The sequence below is a fragment of the Aphelocoma coerulescens genome, chromosome 17 (assembly GCF_041296385.1).
Source record: "Aphelocoma coerulescens isolate FSJ_1873_10779 chromosome 17, UR_Acoe_1.0, whole genome shotgun sequence".
Lineage (NCBI taxonomy): Eukaryota > Metazoa > Chordata > Aves > Passeriformes > Corvidae > Aphelocoma > Aphelocoma coerulescens.
This window is the reverse complement of record NC_091030.1, coordinates 1709465-1728879: the sequence shown is the minus strand read 5'-3', so window position 1 is coordinate 1728879 and position 19415 is coordinate 1709465. Positions and strand designations below refer to the sequence as shown.

General features: G+C 54.8%; 1 protein-coding gene across 1 annotated transcript in view; it reads right to left on the bottom strand.

Moving 5' to 3' along the window:
• The window catches only part of ARRDC1 (arrestin domain containing 1), a 36530-nt gene extending 18573 nt beyond the window's left edge, over nucleotides 1-17957 (bottom strand). The window contains exons 1-2 of the mRNA XM_069031868.1: nucleotides 17790-17957; nucleotides 559-669 (exon numbers count right to left, since the gene is read on the bottom strand). Coding sequence (XP_068887969.1) covers nucleotides 559-669; nucleotides 17790-17907 — 229 coding nt within the window. The 5' untranslated portion in view covers nucleotides 17908-17957. The remainder of the gene's footprint in view (nucleotides 1-558; nucleotides 670-17789) is intronic.
• Nucleotides 17958-19415: the final 1458 nt, after the last annotated feature.

Below are 19415 nucleotides of genomic sequence, written 5' to 3'. Positions count from 1 at the left end.
GAAAGACAGCATTCATTCAGGCCCAGGTCCCCCCAGAGGCTGCTGGTGTCACTTTACCCCCAGGACAATACAACACCATTGCTATCTCTGTCCATCTCACTGGGAGCAGGGGTAGCTGTCCTAGGCTGGTCCTGCCATGCTGCCAGCGCTTCTCCTGGAGCACAAGTGACACCTCCACACCCCTTCAGAACAAACTCCTGGCTGCTACTGACCAGCTTTGATCAGTGTTTCGTGACAATCATAAACACACGCAGGAAGCAGAGCAGGGGGAGCCCACAGAGCCTTGAGACAGGGAGCAGTCCCTGTGACAGCTCTGCTTCAGGGCCACAGGATGCCAGCAGTGTTTGCAGGGTGGCTGCCAAGTTCTGCTCAGGATCCTTCCCTGCACAGCTCCCACTAAGCTCTTGCAGTCTCTAATCCTGGCTCACATCCTCTGTGCACAAGCCAAGGCAGCCTGTGAGGGGTATTTCACATCGAGGGGATGCTGAAGTCTTGGTGATACATTTCTGTAAAGCATCTCTGGACCACACATCTCCACCAGGCCTTTGAGGACCGTACCTTTGTCTGCCAGGGACAGCGTGCTGTTGAAGTACTGCTCCTCCACAGTCCATGCTGTGTCATTGATCTTGTTGGACACCCCACAGGATCCAATGCAGCTCACCTTGATGGCTGTGGAGAGACAGGACACACGTCAGCACTGGGAGAAAGCAAAACCTCAGCTTCAGACTTGCTTCAGGTACTGTACTGTGCAGGAGCAGTGTCTCAGAAAAACACACACAGGGTGGGAAAATGGAGCAGAGGAAGCAGGTCATGCTTTCATTCCAAAAGCCTGTTTTTCAGCACTCCCAGCACAACTGAGCACTCCCTGCTACCCCAGTGCTATTCCTAGATATTATCACCTTTGAAATCCTCAAGCTGCTTTCCTTGCACTGTGGAAGCCCTTACCAGCTGTGATTGCAGCTCCCTGACAGGTAAACCTCGCTCCAGTTTTCCCCCAAATGAAGCAGTATTCCCTCCCAAAACCTGCACCAGCCTTGGCACTCCGGCTGAGAGCAGAAACCTTGGGTGTCCCTGTCCAGACAGGGATGAGCAGCAAAGGCTCTGCTGCCTCCCACCCCACAAGGAGCCAGGCATCCCACAGTGTCCCACTGTCCCTGGGAGGAGAGATGTATCTGGCACAAGCCCATTAACCAGCTGAACAAGGGGTACAGCCCTATTTGAAGCAGCAACAGAGAGCTGGACCCTCCAGTGCAGCCTGGACAAGCTCTCTGCTGCTTGACTTCATAGCCCTGTCACCCTCAGAGGACATTCCCAGCCCCTGGGAGCCTGCTCCCAGCTCCTGGGGTCAGTCTCAGCTTCAAAGGCTTTCAGCAAAAGCACTTTGCCCATTAACACTTGTCCTGCATCAGGACCTCCAAAATGTCCAAGCACACATTGCTTCCCCACAGCCACTTCCAAGGGAGTGGCTTCCTCCTCTGTTAGAGACACAGGGCTCAGCAAAGCCACACAGCAAGGTCTGGAAGCATCAGAGGCGCCATCTGATCCTCCCAAAAGCAAGGACAGTAATTTGAGCCATGTTTGTGCCTTGCCTGGAGAAAGTCACCCCACAGCTCAGCCTGCAGCGGGGCTCAGGAGAGCTACGTGGCTCTCAGAGGAGCTCCCCACAGACATTTTCAGTTAGTCTTGGCCAATACTCAGCAGGTTGGAATTAGACTCTGATGTCGACACCAGACCACAGAGACAGACAAACGTGACAGACTGGCCTTGCTGCACAGCAAGAGGCGATCTGCAGAGCTGCCCCCATGCAGAGCACACAGGCAGACCTATCTGTGGCACAAACAGAGCCTTCAGGGCTGTCCCAGACTGAACATCTCCCACCTGAATCCCATCAGGTTTTGCAAGAGCTTAACTGGAGCCCACAGAATGTCCTTAGCCCCATTTGCCAGGTGAATAGTTCTGCTGGCAGAAAGGTGACAGGATCCACGAGACACTCTTTGCCTGTTTGACCCATCTGCTGCCCCATATTCCAGCTGCATCCACAGGAAGCATCTCCCTGGGAAGCAGGTGACCAGTTTGCCTCGGCTTAGGAGCTCTCCCCCTCCCCTGCACAAGAGCACTCAGCCCTGTTGATATCAACACCTCCAGCCATCTACCCAAACACTGAGGGCTGCACGTTATTGCTGCTTGCAACCACCTCAAACAGCTCTCCAGAGCACCTGCCTGGCCAATGTGACCTTGTCTCCCACGCTGACTCGAGACAGGGTGGAAAGAACCCCAAATCCAGCCCTCTCTGTGGGGGGAACACATAGTTCTTACCCCAGTCACAGCGAGGGGGGTCATGCAGTCAGATGGAATGAGCTCCTCAGGGCTTAAAGTCTGTAATCCCACAAGGAAGAACAGCCTCCCCCATCAGAGCTCCTGCCATACCCTCACAGCTGATCATGGCTGTGAGATGAAGAGCCCGTTGCAGTCCAAGTGTTGTTCTACACTCAAGGACAAAGGATAAGCAACTCCAGATGCCAACTCTCATTAACCAAACATCAATACAGCAGCGAGGCTGACACATCCCTGGCTTGTTTGTGTCTGTGATGTGCTTCGGCATTTCCAAGGCAGGGGAAGAACAGGATACCGTGGCCTGGGATGGGAACTCGCCCAGCACAGCACAGAGCACACCTGAACAGATGCAGGTGAAGTACCCAATGAACCCTCCACACATCCCCAGGTGACATCCAGTGCTCTCTTTTGCCAGATGGCAAAGCCAAAGCCAAGGAGGGGCCTCAGCATCAGGAGCAGGAAAGGTTTTAGCAGGGCGGTGTCCTGTGTATCCACACACTGGTACCATGCTGCCACGTCAGACACACTGCCACATCTCTGGGCTCACACCAAGCCTGTCCCCCACTGAGTTAGCCCACGTAACACAGATGGATCCAGCCAAATCAACCCCAGGCTCACCCGCTCCATTCCCACATTTTCACACAGGAGATGGCGAGCAAGAAAAACCCAACCAAAAACTGGAGAACGTTCACATCCTTGAGGAGCAACAGCCCCTGAGCAGGCTCCCCCTCAGCCTCCCGGCACCACAGGAGTTTATGGATCACCACCATCTGTTCAACGCCCAGATAAGGGGCCGACAGACTCTGACTGCAGCCCGATGCTGCACTGTGGTGCGGAGGCTCTCCTGCTCCAGGGAGGCAGGCGGGTGGGAATGCTCAGGAACACACGCTGTGGCCCAGCTCCCTTCCCACAGCAGACAGGCTCAGCAAGCAAAGGCAGTGGGTTTGCAGTCTGACACTCAGAGCCAGCCCATGGCTGGTGGGCCCTGCTGCCATGGTTCAGCACGAGGGCCAAAGTCAGACCGTGTCCAAAAGTATCCCTGCAGTTTGCTAAGGAGTTTTCCAGCACAGGAGCTGTCAGCTCCAAGGCTTCCCAATTAACCACTGACATCCCAAACTGGTGTGGTCACAGCCAGCCTGTGCCTAGAGAGGAGGGACAGTCCCTGGAGGGATTGCTCTGGGGCTCTGAGGGGTTCCAGTCCTTCAGCCCCACCAAACCCTCTCCAGCCACATTCCCTGACCATCACACAGCCTGGGGCTGCCATTTCAGCCCCAAGGGACAGAAAGCAGCATTTCCAGCTGAAAAATTTGAAGGAATTTCACTCTCCCCTCCCCTCTGTGCTCCCCAAAGTTCCCAGTGTCCCATCATCAGGCACACGAAGTCACCACATGTAGGACAAGCCTTGGAGCAGTTCAGGGGGCAGAGATTTGTTAGGGAGCATCTTCTCCAACCTGCTCCAGACACATGAGCTCCCCCCACCTCCTTGGGGAAGAAATGGGGAGGACAATAGCTCTGAGCTATTGCCCCACAGCTGACAGTGCGGCTGGACACAGGGATTGCATATCCCTGCCTCCTGGAGGAGCCCAGCAGATCCCCAGGCCCCCACAGGGCAGGTGATGCTGGGGGCAGCAGGTCCAGGACCTCCAGAGAGCCCCCCCCAATTTCACCCCCAGAGCAGGAAAACCTGGGGGCTACAGGGCTGGGATATTTGGGAGGTTTCTGAGGTGCCTGGTTCAACAGATCAAACAATTCATCTCACTTCTAACCAAGTTTTGGAGCGGTGAACCATGAAATCAGCCTCTCCATGAGCATCCCATGGGCAGAGGGAGATACTGGGGACTTGCCTGGCTCTCTCTTGTCCAGGCTCCTGCCCACAAGCAAGAGGAGGGACAGGGATGTGTGACAGGCACAGCTTGGGCACATGGTTCTCGGGGCAGCTGGAACCTAAAAATGGCATTGTCAGGACACACCTGGCAAAACCAGCACCACCAGAGCTGCTGCAATGGAGCCACCTGAGCACAGAGCTCGTCAGCCTGCCTGTCAGGAAGCAAAATGCATAGTCTGGGCCTTTCCAAGGAAATCTTGGAACTATCAGGCTGCAGACAGAGGAAATAACAAGAGTTTCTGCATCAGAATAGGCCAGTTCCAGTTGTTAGAAACCCATTAAAAACACCTCAGGAATCCAGTGTTACCAGTGGCCCCAGTCACCTCCCTCCTGCTCCCTGTTTATCCAGGCTGATTTGAATAAATACAGGAAAAAAACAAAGTCCAAAATCTCTACGGGGAGTGGGAGGGGGAGGCAGAGAGCAGCAAATAGAGAAGAAATGAATGATGAAGCCATGCAGAAGGCAAGAGCCCTTCACCCCCGCAGTCCCTCGGGGATTGAGGGAAGCGGGCAGCTCCGCATCCAGCCAGGCACATCTTTAGCAACGCGCTGCAGCACGCACCAAATGCTGGAAATAAAAGGAGACAGCTCAGCCATATCCATCTCTGCACAAAGTAAAAATAGAGATGCCAGGAGCTGGGCACGTCTGCCTTCTTCCAAGGTGATTTAAGGAGAGCAGCCGTAGACTTCAAACTGCTTTTTCTCCTGACCCAGAGAGCCACCCTTCTCCGGGGAGCTGGCGTGGCATCTTGGGCATGAGGAAAGCACAGGACACGCATCCCCTCCTCTGCCAGGGGCAGCTTGTGTGTGCACACCCCTCCTTCCAAAATCCAGCCACATGCTGAGCGTGCAGAGGCTCAGTGGCCACTCTGCACTCAGCCCCAGTCACAAGGGAACACCTCTGACTTCAAGTCCCACCTGTGTCACACACCTGCCACAACAGGTATGGGCAGAGGGGGAGGGAAGGAGATGCTGCCTCTTAGTCAGTTTGGATTTTCTAGGCTGGGTAGGGGAAGCAGCAAAACCAGTTCATAGAATCACAGAATATCCTGAGCTGGAAGGGACCACCAAGATCATCAATCCCAGCCCTGGCCCTGCACAGACCCCCCAACAGCCCCACCCTGGGCATCCCTGGCAGCGCTGTCCAAACGCTCCTGGAGCTCTGGCAGCCTCGGGGCCGTGCCCATTCCCTGGGGAGCCTGGGCAGTGCCCAGCACCCTCTGGGGGAAGAACCTTTCCCTGATATCCAACCTAACCCTCCCCTGACACAACCTGACACAGTTGGAGGTGGTGGTTGTTGCAGTTGGCAGCAGCTTAGGTGGGACAAACAGACCATCCCGGCCTTCCCTGTCCTCTGCAAGGACGGACGAAGAGCTGGCAACTGAGCTCTGAAGTGGCACTTACAAGCAGCCCTGGGATTTTGCCAGCTGAAGCTTACCCAGGTCACCACGTGGAGACTCACACACGCCTGGATGCAGCTAACAAGAGAGCAGGGGAAGAGAAAGTGCTGTGGCAGTTGTGGGAGTCAAGTGAGTCTGCATCAGAGAAGTCTTAATTTTGTGGAAACCAGCCTTGGGAAGCCAGAGCCCCCTTCCCTCATCCCCCTCCATCAAAGCCGTGGCAGACAGCAATCACCACATTTTAACTGATTTCCTCAAGCTGCCATCTGAGCACCCAGAGCTGCAGGGACTCAGAGCATCCATGAGCTGGGAATAAGCCATTTTCCATCCCAGGGGCCAGAAGCAGCCCTGGGAGAAGGGGGGTGAAGGATCCCCCTGAGCCCCAACCCCTCCCCAAAGTATGGTACTAGGGACCTGTGCTTGACAGAAGGATGGGCAGCAGGAGGTCACCCCCACACACAGCATCACAGCTCCACCTTGGAGTGACACCTCTGGGTTCAGCAAAGATCACAAGTTTGGGTACACCCTGAGATCCTCCAGTCCTGGATCTGTATGAAGATGAGGGGTTTGAGGTTCCCCACGCTGCCAGCAAAGCAGGACCAGATAGCGCTGGAAAAATGGAAAGCCTGGGAGAGAGCAAGACCCACAGGCAGAGCAAGTTACTCTCAGTTTGTAGAGACTGGGTAATTCTTAGAAAAGTTCCATGAAAAGCGGACACCGAGGGAGCTGAGACAGCAAAGAGGGGCAGGATGAGGTTTTTCTACTGATGGCCCTTACACAGAAACACACCCAAACAGCTTCAGACAGAAAGGGCTGAGCAGGAAGACTAGAAACTCACAAGATACACAACTCTCTTGTGCATGAATATATTGAGACACTATTAATTAAACCCACAGCTCCTAATTAAATCTCAGCTGTCCCCATCCTTCTGGGTCCATCCTGTCAGTTCTTGAGACACAAATAGTCTTGCACATTTCACAAGCCAGTGAGGCAAGAGCAGAGCTTACAACAAGTGCTGGAGGCAGCAGCAGGTTTGGCACAAGGTTAAGGATTGTCTGGGGAGGTTTTTATCTTCTTCCTTCACAAGAGCCCAGCATAGGGGCAGGAAACGGATCTGACCTCTAATGTGGAAAGAGAGGAGTTGTCTGGAAGAATCGCCTATGCTTTCCATCTCAACTCAAACCCAAGCCTGTAGCTGGGCCCTGGGAAGTGACTTGTCTGGAGCTGACACACATGGAGCAGCATCTCCCACAGCACCAGCAGCCTGCAGCTCCTGGAGGACTTGGCTGCTGCTCCCAGTGACCCAGAGGGGCATCCCACCTCCCACAGCTTGCCAGCCCTCACACAGCTCACACCCAGCTCAGTTCTCTGCTCAGAGCTCCAGACAGGCTCCCTGTGCAATACGGAGTGGTTGCTGTGTCTGACCCCTCTCTGTCCCCAAGCTGGTGGCGATGCTCCTGCCACGCACGAGCCCAGCTGCAGCCCCTCTGCAGTGGCACAAACTTTAGCATCATTTAGCCCCCAGGAGCAAGAGCACACTCTGCTGCTCAGCCGTTGCTTCCCCAGGCTGGCACTTGCCCTCTGCACCCTGCAAGGGGGGTTGGATCAGCCAAACCACTCACAGCAATGAAAGGGACAGTCCCTCCCTTCCTGACCTTCCAGTGAGCTCATTTCCAGCCCTGCAAATCCAAGCTCAGCAAATGCCATCCCAAGAGCCAGCAGTGCCTGTCACCCTGGCTGTGGCAACAGGGTTGTACATGTCCACTGCCAGGCTGAGGCAGGAGGACCCACCTGGCTGTCCCACACAAGCTGCAGGAAGCCCAGGCCCTCCAAAAGCAGCCCCACGCTGTAGGAAGGCTGGAGCAGCTCCTCAACACAGCCTGGAAAAATTCCACCTGTAGCAAACCCCAGGGGAGTGACAGCTCTGCCACAGGGGCAAAGTGACCCACAGCCATTATTTCAGCTATGCATGAGCTATTCAGCCAGAGTCCAGCCCAGCACGAGGAGGGGCAGGTAGTACGGGCACACAAGGATGTCCTCATTCCAGCAACACAGAAGTCTCCAAAGGGAGGCTGGGCAGGTGTGTGCCTGCAGAAAAGCAGGAGAACAAATCTTGCCTGAATTCTTTCCCAGGCAGGTCAATCCTTCCCCCTCTTGCAAGCACTTTCTTCCATCAGGCTGAAAGCAACAGGGAAACCTACATTTTCCAGCTCCTCCCCAAAACCAAGGGTCAATGTACCTCCTGAGAGAAGAAAGCCAACTCTTGGGCTTCTGTTTAGAACAAACTCCTGCTCATACTGAAGGCTTTTCTCCCTTGTGGAGCCGACATGTTTATTTATAGCATCACAGTGTTTTATCAGCACGCTGGCTGCCCTCGGAGGAAGGGGGTCATCTCGAGCATCTGGAATTAAATCCTCAGCTGAGTACACTGAGCAAGCCTGCCTCTACACATGCAGGGGGAAAGCTCACCAGTGAACAAGGCCACACGGGCTGCTGTGGGAGGGGGATGAACACGTGCCACAAAGTCTGGGCCTTGGATCTGCCAGAGGCAGCTCCTTAGCAACAGGCATGAAACACCACAGCACCTGCACACAGGGCCTGACCGAGGGGCTGCACCCCACCCAGCCCCTCACCCCAATCCCCTCTGTGCTACTGCTGCTACAACCACATCACTGCTCCCCAAACATGCTCCAGAAGGGGATGCTGGGGTAATCCTTTCTCCAAAACTGCCTCTTGCAAAATCAGGACAAGTTTGGGATTCTTTTTTAAGCTTCAGACTGATGTAGGCCCCAGTGCTGAGCGACACAGCCTGGGAAGAGGTGGGGAGGAGTGGGCTTGCTCTGCTCAAGAGCCCACAAGGGCAGAGGTGGTTGTACCATAGCAGCCAGACAGCGCAGAGTCTGTGGACGTGTCCTGGCAGTGTCTCAGACCAGTTTTGGGAGCCCAAACTCTCACCCCATCCTAAACAGGTAGCACAGTCCAGCAGAGCAGCTCCATGCAGTCCCTGCTGCCACACACGGGACAGAGGTCAGCGATGCCATTCCTTGGGTCCTCCTGCAAGGAGAGCAACTGTGCCCCACCCCAGCATGCTGAGGGACCATCCTCTTCCTCCCAGGCCAGGCTGGCAGACACAGGCACCCCTGAGTGCTGGGAACAGCCAGATCAAACAGCAGTGAGAAACTATTTGGCAGAGAGAGGCAGATCTCACAGCTCCCCAGGGAACATCTCCATGCCAGCCACCCACCTGAGCCACACTTCCAGAACTCACAGCCTCCTCCTCTCCCAGCATCCATCCCTCCAAGTACTGGAGGGGGAAAGCAGAGAGGTTGCAGAGGAGCAGAAGGATGGAGGAGAGATGGAGGCAGCATTTCATGTGGAGCTTCAGCTGCTCCAGGGTGTGAAGCCAGCTCAGACTCAAAAAATTTCTTTCCTTTCTGCGACTCTGGACAGAAATTTAGAGGGGGAAAACTGTGACCTGTTTGGAGACTGCAGTGCCTGTCCTCCTCTTAGAACTGCATTTGAGGCTCACTTCTGTTCACCCCATCCATGAGGAAGCAGCCTCTGTTGCTCTCAGATGGGATGGACTAGGATAGGACCAAGCTCCAGGCAGGGCCTGCAGCTGCCAGCCTGGCACAGGAACATCTGATATTTAGAATCTCAGCTGGGTCCAGAAAAGTTTTGCTCATGATCCCCTGCACAAGACAGATTTATTTTAATAAATTTAATGTAGATTTAATTTACTCCATCCTTCTCAGGGGACCTGGGTTATAAGCTGGGTTTTGTGAGCCCTGAATTTAAGTAAGCGATGTTCTTCAAAGCAAAACAAGGCTGTACATACACAAGCAGTCAGGGCATCTTAATCTTCAGCACCTGGCCCCTAGAGCAGCCCTGTGGGAAGGGAATGCAAGTCCCAGATGCCCAACATGCAGCCAGACAAGAGGAACAGAATCAGCAGCTCACCCTGGCTCACAGGAATGCTGATGGATGCCAGGACCTGCCAGCACTCAACACTTCAGCCAGCCAGGGACCACAGCCACCCTTCCTCAGGCTGAGCAGTGCTAAAACAGAAGTGAGGAATCTCTTTTTTTATAGCTTGCCCAAAGTGAAATAGGTTTCCACCCAACACTTAACAGTACTTTAGGCCAGAGGAGTTAAGATATTCTGGTACAATTGGCTTGGCTGTCTAAAAAAGGAAGACCTGGGCAAGAAACTCCACCTCAACCTACCACAGAGCACTGCAGGTCCCAGGGGGGATGTGCTGGATGCTGCTGTAAGAAAACACCTCTTTAAACTCATTAACAAACTCAATTGTTCTTTCCCAGCAAGTGCAAAGCCTGGCACATTCTCCCACCTCACTGGCAGAACAAGCTTCGATTCCCGTGGAAAAGGAGCAGCCAGGGAGGCTGAGCTCTCTGATGTCCTGGGACCACACCTCTGTGCGACCACCACCAGCCCTGCTCCACTCTTCCCACAGCCCGGAGCAGGTTTGACGAGCTCTGTCCCCAGCCAGCCCCTGTGCCCCCGCCGCAGGAGCATCACCCTCCACGCTGGGTGCAAAAGCCACTGCAGAAGATAAACAGCTGCCTGATCAGGTTTCCCTACTCACCACAAAGAGGTTGATTCACCAGAGCCTACTCCCTTTTCAGATTCTTTCTAAATAAAGGCTTCAAAGACTTCTGGAAATTCATGCTTAACAGGCTTACTGTAATACCAGAGCACCAGGGCTCCTGTGTGCCAGACTCTGCTGTGGGACCGAGTCACGCTCATTTTCTTCTGAGACTCTCAGATAGCCTTTTCTAAGAGGTAAGGCTGCAAGTCCTGTTGGCTGGTGCTCATTTTGGCAGACCCTCGCTGCCACCCATGACACAGCCAGACACATCTCTCCTGGCCTCAGCAACAGACAGCCTTGCAGATGTAAAGTTCAGGAGAGACAATACTTCTCCATCCTCTCCTGGGGCTCAAGGGATGCTCCTGAGCACAAATTCCCCAGCACCCACTCTCCAGAGGAGGAGCACATGCAAAGTCAGCCCAGCAGTTGGTGGGACAGGAGGTCTGTCACAGGCTGGACACCCCTGGGGCTGCAAGGACTCAGCACAGACAATATTGTCACAACCTGGTGCCCTGAGCGAGCCTCTGCCTCCATGGCAGGAGAAGGACTAAAGCAGCACACTCAGGACTGCTCAGCCATCCTGGGAACGGGAGTTTTGGTGTGAGGAGTTGGACCCCACTTACAGGGAGAGGAGGCAGGAGCATGGAGACAGACAGCAGCATGGAGTCAGGCAACCACGTGGAACCGCACCAGGGTCTGTCCTCCTGCTGTTCCAGGCGCTGAACTCACAACTCAGCACTCAGAACTGCTGAGACATCTCCAAATGATTTAGTGCTGCTGCAGTTCCCAAGCACGAGCCTGAAGCCAGCTCCCCTCCTCCTAGAAGGGGAGGAGGCTTTTTCCTGAAGAGCTTTATTTGCAAGCAGTAAAGCAAGCCTGCATTTGGTGCCTCCTCATCCTGGCCCGGTACCAGTGCAGGCAGGTTCTCTTTGGGGAGACAGGAAGGCACAGCATGGGATGGGATATCCCAGCCTCACTTGCCCCCTGCTATAGATCCCAGCATGGCATGGGAGATCTCAGCCTCACCTGCCCCCTGCTGAAGATTCCACACGTCACACTGAGCTCTCTGAGCTCTCGTGCGCTGCTTTCGCACATCTCAGTTGTCAAGAAATCTTCCAACCCCAGCATCTTCAAAGAAAACAGCCAGAATCCACTTCACTAAGCATAAGAGCTGCTCCTATGATTTTCTTTGATGCCATTCAACGCAAGCAGCTGGATTCTCTATTTATAGCAAGATCATAATTTTGCAAAGATGACTTATGTTCTTGTTATTACCAGAGCACCAGATACATAACAAATCTCGCTGTGCTGGGAGTGCTACAAGTTGGTAAGACAGTCCTCATGGTCAGGCTGGGCTCCTCAGAGATCCCAGCAGACAGAAAAGGAACATCTGGGACCTGAGCTGAACCTCTGGCCCTGACATTCGGACCCCTGCTGATACTCCCCATTGAGAAGGACCCAATTTCTACCCATACACTGAGCTTTCCTCCCTAGAGCTGTTGCCTTCCAAGCCAGTTTTATCCCACTCTTATCACAGGGAATGTTTGGGATTCAGGAGGGTGTGTTTGGGAAGGATGAACAGTGAACTGCTGCAGCACTGTTACCTCTGGTCTGAGCTGCCTGAGAACTGTCAGAGAGCACAGTGCCGTCAGCAAGAACAAAGGAGTGGAAGTCATAAGCATTAGTGCTCCAGAAATGATTCATGCTTCTTGGAAACAGCTTTTGCTACGGATATCTGACAAACACCGGTTTTTAATGAAGATTAAGGTGCTCAGAGATCACGGTGTTTTTAAACTAGGTCTCCAAATAATTCCAAGTTGGCACTAGCTTGCCACCCTCATCTTGTCAAGGGGGTCAAAAGCAGCTCCCTGCTTACCTTAGGACACCCCGTATCTTCTCCACTGCCATCATTCAGCATCTCAAGATCCCAATGCACCTGTGGGAATTTACTCAAGCCATGCAACTCAAACCCATGGCACTGGCCACCCCTCTGCACAGAGCAATACCCAGCCACAGGTACCCACATTGTGGTAAAAGGCCTCTACCCACAAACTCAGCCACGGCAAAACACCTCTCACTCCCACCTGACTTGTGCACCCCATCACCTACTTTTAATTTACCATCAGAGAGTTGGGAATGTGGATTTGCTGTTTAAAAGCCGTCACAAGCAGACAGAAGCCTGAACACCTTTGTGGTGTGGATCCATTTTGGGTCCTGAACACAACCCAGGGACTCTGAGCACACTCAGGCGCAACTGTACACATGGCAAAAAAATCCCCTGACTGGCAACAGTCCTGTCCTTTGCTCATTTTCTCCTCTCCTAAGCACTTTGCCTTTCTCCAGGAGAGATGTGAAGAGTGACAGATTTTAAGAGCAGCACAAAGAGGCAATTAGCTTCCACAGCAATTCCTGTTGCCAGACTCCAGAGGTCACACCAGTAGCCTAAAGGCTGTACATTGGATATCTCAGCAATCAGCCCTCAAGAAAAGAGGCACCAAACCAAAGCCCAGCACCTGACGTGTTTGCCAGGCCATTTCAGGAGTAGCTGCCCTGAGCAGGAGAAGGAAAAGACCTTCCTCAATGCCTGGCAGAGCACCTTTCTCTGTGCTTTGGCACGGGTCAAGTCTGCAGCAGCCCTGCAGCACAACCCAATCACCTCACTCTCTTCTCTTGGAAAGGCCTGAGCATCCCCTCTCCAGACAGCAGAGGATGATCCACGTGTCCATCCTCCTCTTACTGGCTGTGAGAGCCTCTAGCAAGACTTCACCAAGTCAAGTGACAGCTCTGTGTCTTCTACACACCTCCTTCTTCGCTGGGGATGACTTTCAGCACAAAGTATTCCGCAGCACGCTCCGAGCAGAGTGCACCCGTCCATGCACCTCCCTGGCTGCTCCTCCTCGCCCAACACAGCCTGGGATAGGGAGCTGCCTTGGGAGGAGAGGGATGGAAACCCACAGGCTTCCTCCTCCCAGCCAGGGAGCCTCCCTATCACCTACCTGAGTCCAGCCCTGAAAGACAAGCTACATCTCTGACAGCTCTGCACTGCCCCAGGGAAGAAATAAGCACTCACACCCTGCTTGTCACACTTGGAAGCAAATCAGACAGACAGAACTCCACTCCACTTGTCCTCCTATTTTGTTAAACAAGGGATGGGAGGCCGTGGCATGTCTCCTCGCCAAGAAAAGCAGCAAATAGTTTTTCAGCTGAGCACAAGTGGTGCGCAGGCGGGGGGAGCAGCAGAGAGTGGCTCACTGCAGCGACAAGAGACACAAACCCATCTCGTGATTAGTTATTGACTCCAGAGAAGTTGGAGCTCTAGCAGCAAGCCAGCCAGGAGAGCAAAAATCCCTCTTTTGTTCCCCAGCCTCAGACAGACTTGGCCACACAGCTCCCCGCTGTCTCGCTTCACACAATGAGAAAAGAAAGTTAATCCAGCTCCCCTACAGCAGGAGCCATCCAGCCTGCAGGAGTGATGCTGCGGAGCCATCCATGAGCATTCCTGTGCAGCAGTGCCAGCCTTGCCTCATGCTGGCACCCAGTGCTGCTGGTGGATACCAGACAGCTTGAGGACCTCATGGGACATTGCCAGGATCACCAGGGGCAGTGATGGAGCTGCTCCTGCCCTCCAAATCCCCAGGCCTTGCTCAGTTCCATGGGCCACGCTCCCTCCCCACACTGCACCCCAAAGCAGGGACCAGCCATGGGGTCCCTGCACAGGGATTTCCAATCCTCCTTCACAGACAAACTTCTGACTTGGGAGAGAGCCAAACCACTGTGCAGGGACTGAATCCACCTTTTCCCCAGCACCTTCCCAAGCCACAGCCTTCCTGCAGGAACAATGTCTTCCACTATATCAGAGGTCAAGTGGCAGGAGAATCGTGGCCAACAGAGTCCTTTGGTGTCATTCCTTCCCCTCAGGAAGGGCACAGGTTAGACACACATCAGAACCACCAAACCCAAACTTCACCCTACAGCCTTTCCAAGGAACAGAAGTTAGCTTTTAGTTTGGACACATGACTCAGGATTCCAGTGCCCTGATCTGCAACCCCCCTTCACCACCAGCGTTCTCTGTTCTCCATATGAGAAGTGAGAATATTTACTATATTTAAGATCAGAGAAGAAAATTATGGTTCACAGGCTCTCTGCAGAAACGGGAATTATGTATCCGTATTTCTAGAGCATGAACAGACACAGGTACTTGTGTCTGGAGCTTTGTAGTCCAAGGGAATAATTTTAAAGTCAAGTCATCCCTGCATAAACCTGGACAGCCAAATAACAGAGTGGAGAATAGCAAAGTACTGAAATCTGTTCCGGAAAGCACTTGCTGTTTCTTTACTCTCGGTGACCTGGCAGAGAGGGCTGTTATTTTAACATTACGCTTGCTGGAGCCTCGCTGAATGGCAGGTGGGACCGAAAAAATCCACATGGCCCCTGGAAGGCACAGAGTTGAGAGGAAAGTGCTCCAGCATCTCCAGGCAGCACAAGCCTTTGTTCCCACACGCTCCTGCCGGCAACCAGGACTGCCTGCCCTGCTCCAAATGATCTGGCTTCCCTCCTCCCAAATTAACTCCATCTCCAGCTGTCCCTGCGCAAGCTTCCTGTAAGATTAATTATTCTTTGTACACATACGTTTGATGATTTACCCAGCAAGCCAGGCACAATGATTAGGAATTCTCCATTTCCATCAGCACTCTCCCCTGAGGCTCAAAAGTTTTCTGGGAAGGTCCTTCAGCCTGGCACAGGCACAGGAAGAAGTGTGGCTCCTCAGAAGGTCCACGTGGGTCACCAAGGACCAGTCAGTATTTGTGCTGGTGCTGCAAGGTCAGCTGAAGATGATGTGCTCCTGAACAGCTCTCATTGCCACTCAGCAGGGCTGGCACTGACGCCAGCGTAAGTGGGAACATTTATGATCCCAAAAGGTGTGTCCCCAGCTACGCTGTCCTATGACCCAAGATTTCTTGCATGTTTAGCAAGGCACAACGAGCTCTGTTTGTTTGCACCGTCACCTTTCAGAAGGTGTAATTTTCAAGAGCCAGAAGTTACCGTGTGAAGAGTCACCTGCAGGCTGGTTCCGGCTGTGATCTCACACACCACAGCACCGAGAAGTCACCGCACCGGACTCGCCTGGCTCAGGAAATGGAAAGCACCAAACCGTGGTGCTGTGGGCCAGGCCTGCCAGGGGTGAGGACTTTGTGTCTTCTCCTGGGAGCAGTTTGTTAGTCTGGAAAGTCACAGTTGGCCACAGTGGGGGGTGGGGGTGAAGTGTATACAATGTAAGATAAGTTGATGCCACCCAGCTCTCCCCACAGCCCAGCACGATGCCAGAGCATGTCAGGTTGTCTGATCCCTCCAGTGCTGAGCCCACAGAGCTCAACAGGCCTCACAAGTCTCTTTAAGACCTATTTCAGCAGGTAACCTGCTGTTGCACCAAAAGGATGTTTCAGCAGCTGCAGCAGCCTCTTTCTCTAAGGGTGAGACATTTCCTTCATGCAGAAAGGAGAGGGTGCCCAAGAGATCCCAGGCAAGTGTGATGGGTTTAAATGCCAGAGACCATAAGATACACAGCAGGAGGGACAACACACAGCAAAGTCACCTTGTGCTTGGCAGGAGTTGGTTTCACATCCAAATGTGACTTAACTGGGTGAGTTACCAGTAATGGAAAGTTTCTACCCCAGCTCATGAAGCCACTGTACGGGAAACTCAGCCTAAAAGAGCTGCTCAGGTGACCTCAGCACAGCAGAAACAACAACATGGAGCCCACCTCAGATTTTGGCTCGATGCTTCTGCCAGCTTTCCTAGAGTTCAGCTGCCCCAGCTTTTACTAAAATCCCTGCACTAGCACCAAACACCAGATCCCACAGCAAAACCCCTCCTGAGTTCAGGACCTGTACTTAACACCAGACCCTGATGCTTCTCAGAATCAAAGCAATCAGGAAGCAGAAAGAAGGTCTAGACAACAACACCAGGAAGCAAAGAAGAGCTGGTGTAGAGCAGAACCTGCCAGGTCCTCTCCAAATGGGAGTTGTTGAAGCAGCAGCAAGGTGTAGCCATGGCCAGCTGGCAGCACAAGGGGCCAGCACACCAAACCCTCTCCAAGGCCAAACTCCTGTCCCTCCCAAGAAGCACCTTCAGGAACGGATGGAAGTCAATGGGATGGGCCGAGGAGGGAAGCCAGCCAGACTTCATTAAGAACATTTTTGCTGAAAGTAGTGCATCTGGGAGTACTCTCCGAGGAGATAAACACTGGATCTGCAACTGTTTTGCTCTGACAGGAGTTAAACAGGCTACAAGTCTGCACTTGTCCTAGATACTTTTTTCCACAAGAAGCTTCCAAAAAGCTATTGCAGACAACTGAGAGAGGTGCTCACAAAAGCAAGACACAGGCAAGCACAGGCACCATCATCCAGGCTGACAGCTCTTCAACAGAGACTTCACATTTTACATTACTTGGTCTTTTTTTCCCCCTCCAATAATTTGTTACAAAGGAAGCAGCATGCACACACGAGAAGCAAGCAAGACCTCAGGGAAAACAGCAAATCGGTTCCCATTTCCACAGCACTGAGCAGAAAGCTGACTTGCAAATGCGAATGACTTCTCTAAGGCGGGGGAGGAAGCTCCCAGTTTGGATGATCCTGTGCAGCAGCTCATTTCCCTGCAGTCCAGCCCCATCCCTCTGTCCTGACGGGCTGCACCCGCCACGAGCACGGCCTGAGCCTCGCGTGGAGCAGCAGCCACCCCGTACCCAAACAGCTCCTGCTGCAGAGCACTGCTGCCCGGCGGGTACTCTCTCCTCTGGCACACACAGGACCTCGTACACAGCCTGGACATCTCCCAGACTCGTACAGCCACAACTCAAACGTCCGAGTTCATTCGAGATGTTACAACGCGGCTGCCTGCGAGCCGGTGGCTGGGTACGGCTCCTGCCAGGACGCAGCATCGCCCATCTCCTCCCTCCCGTCGGGGCAGGGCTGCTGCCCACCGGGACACGACAGCGCCCACTCCTCCCATCGCCCGGCCCTAACACATTCGGGCTCCGTCCCACTCGGGGTCACCAGGTTCGGGGGCGATGCCAGGGCGATGCCGGCAGCCCTGGGAAGCCGCAGGGCTCCGGGAGAGCAGAACGAGGCGGCCGAGCTCCTCCACCACCTCCCGCTGCCACCCTGGGCACCCGCCAGCTCCGGAGGCTGCCGTGGCACGGCCCCGCGCTGGGTTGTTTTGGGAAGGGGGTGGGGAGGGTGTTTGCTTATTTATGGGATGGGAGCAAAAAGTAAGAGGAGGAAGCGGAGGAGGAAATAATCCAGCAGGTTGCTCCCATCAGCCCCTCCCGGCCGCCGCATGGCAGCAGGGGCAGCAGCGATGGGGCAGCCCTGGAGCTGCCGGTCCCCAGAGCCGGGGAAGGGAACCCGTCTGCTCTCCGGCACCATCCCCACGGCGTCCCGCGGGCCAGGGCAGCCCGTGAACCCCACCCCCCCCCCCCCCGAGATATCCGCACCGCCGTGTGACCCCGCGGGCTGCGGGCTGCGGGCACGGCACGGCAGGGCACGGCAGGCCGCGGGCTCACCTCGGTACTGCAGCGAGCCCGAGAGCCGCACGGTGACGGTGCCAGCCAGCGGCTCTCCGGGACCGTAGACGACGCGGCTGTCGCCCAGGCGAATCTCGAAGAGCTGCACCTTCCCCATGGCCGCGCCGGCCCGGCCGCTCCGCTGCGCTCGCCGGCTCCGTCCGTACCTGCGGCCCGCGCTGTGCCTGCCCCGGCGGGCGGGACCCGCCCCGCGCCCGCCCCGCCCCGCCCCGCCCCGGCAGCGCTGAGGGAGCGGGGCGGGCCTGAGGCACGGGGCAGCGGCCGGGCGGCGAAGCGGGGGCTGCTGGTGCGTCCCTGAGTGCCGAGGGAAGGCGCCGGTTGTGCGGCCAGGCTGAGGGAAAGGAGCAGGTTGTGGGGCTGGGCTGTGAGGGAAAGGGCGGCTCACGGATGCCTGACTGCTGAGGGAAGGAGCAGGTTGTAGGGCTGAGCTGCAAGGGAAGGGGAAGCTGATAGGTCCCTGACTGCTGAGGGAAGGAACAGGTTGTGGGGCTGGGCTGTAAGGGAAGGAGCAGCTGATGGATCCCTGACTGCTGTGGGGTCAGGCTATGAAGCAAGGGGAAGCTGATGGATCCCTGACTGCTGTAAGAGAAGGAGCTGTTTGTGGGGCTGGGCTGTAAGGGAAGGGGCCTTTTGTGGGGTCAGGCTATGAGGGAAGGAACAGGTGATGGATCCCTGACTGCTATAAGGGAAGGAGCCAGTTGTGGGGTCAAGCTGTGAGGGAAGGAGCCGGCTGCCCAGCATTGGGCCATCTTGCCTCCTGGTGATCCCTGCTCCCTCTAATCTCATGTCCTCCCTGTAATTCTCCAGGGCCAGCTGTCACCTCTCCCTGCTCCTGTTTTTATAACCCCAATCGCTTTAAGTGTCCAATAAGAGGCAAATACAAGGGACCTGACAGCCACCTGGGACTGGGGCTGAGGAGTCCTTGACAGCCTCATGCTCCCTGTGGATCAGTGGGTGAAGGTCAGGGTGTCCCACGAAGCTAGGGATGACCAGCACACTTCGTACACTTGCCATGGACACACCCCTGAGTTCTGCCTGATTGAATAGAAACCATCTGTAAAACCCACACCAAAGGCAGCACCGGGAAAAGGCACCTCCCGGCTGCTGGCGAGCAGGCTGTGTACACAAGCAGAATGAATAAGTGTAAAAGGAGCTGTTATCTGCAGAGCACACCCAGCACGGACCTGGCTGGACAGACAGACGTCCTCCCACGGCCCCCGCGGTGACACCAGCCTGGCTATGCGGGGCTCTGGGACCCTCCGTGCTGCCTTATGGTGGCTGTCGCAACCTGAAACCCCTCACAAGGCACCAAAGGAGTTCGTGTGCTCCGGGCATACAGGGCTCCTGCTGGGAAACCTTTCCAAGCTCTCCCTCCTCTGCTGTTTAAGAGCTACCTCTTGTTTCCAGGCTGCGTGTAGTCACAGGCTACAGACACTCAACAGTCTTGTGCCAAGGCTTTCTGCAGCTCATCTCCTCCCGCAGGGCGTACCCTGGGATCCATCCGCACACCGCTCTCCTTGTGCTGCCCTTAGCTTTTGTTTTCCCAGGCTAGGCACGCCAATTTGCTCCAGCCTTTTTATTTTGTAAGACGAGCCTGCAGCCTTT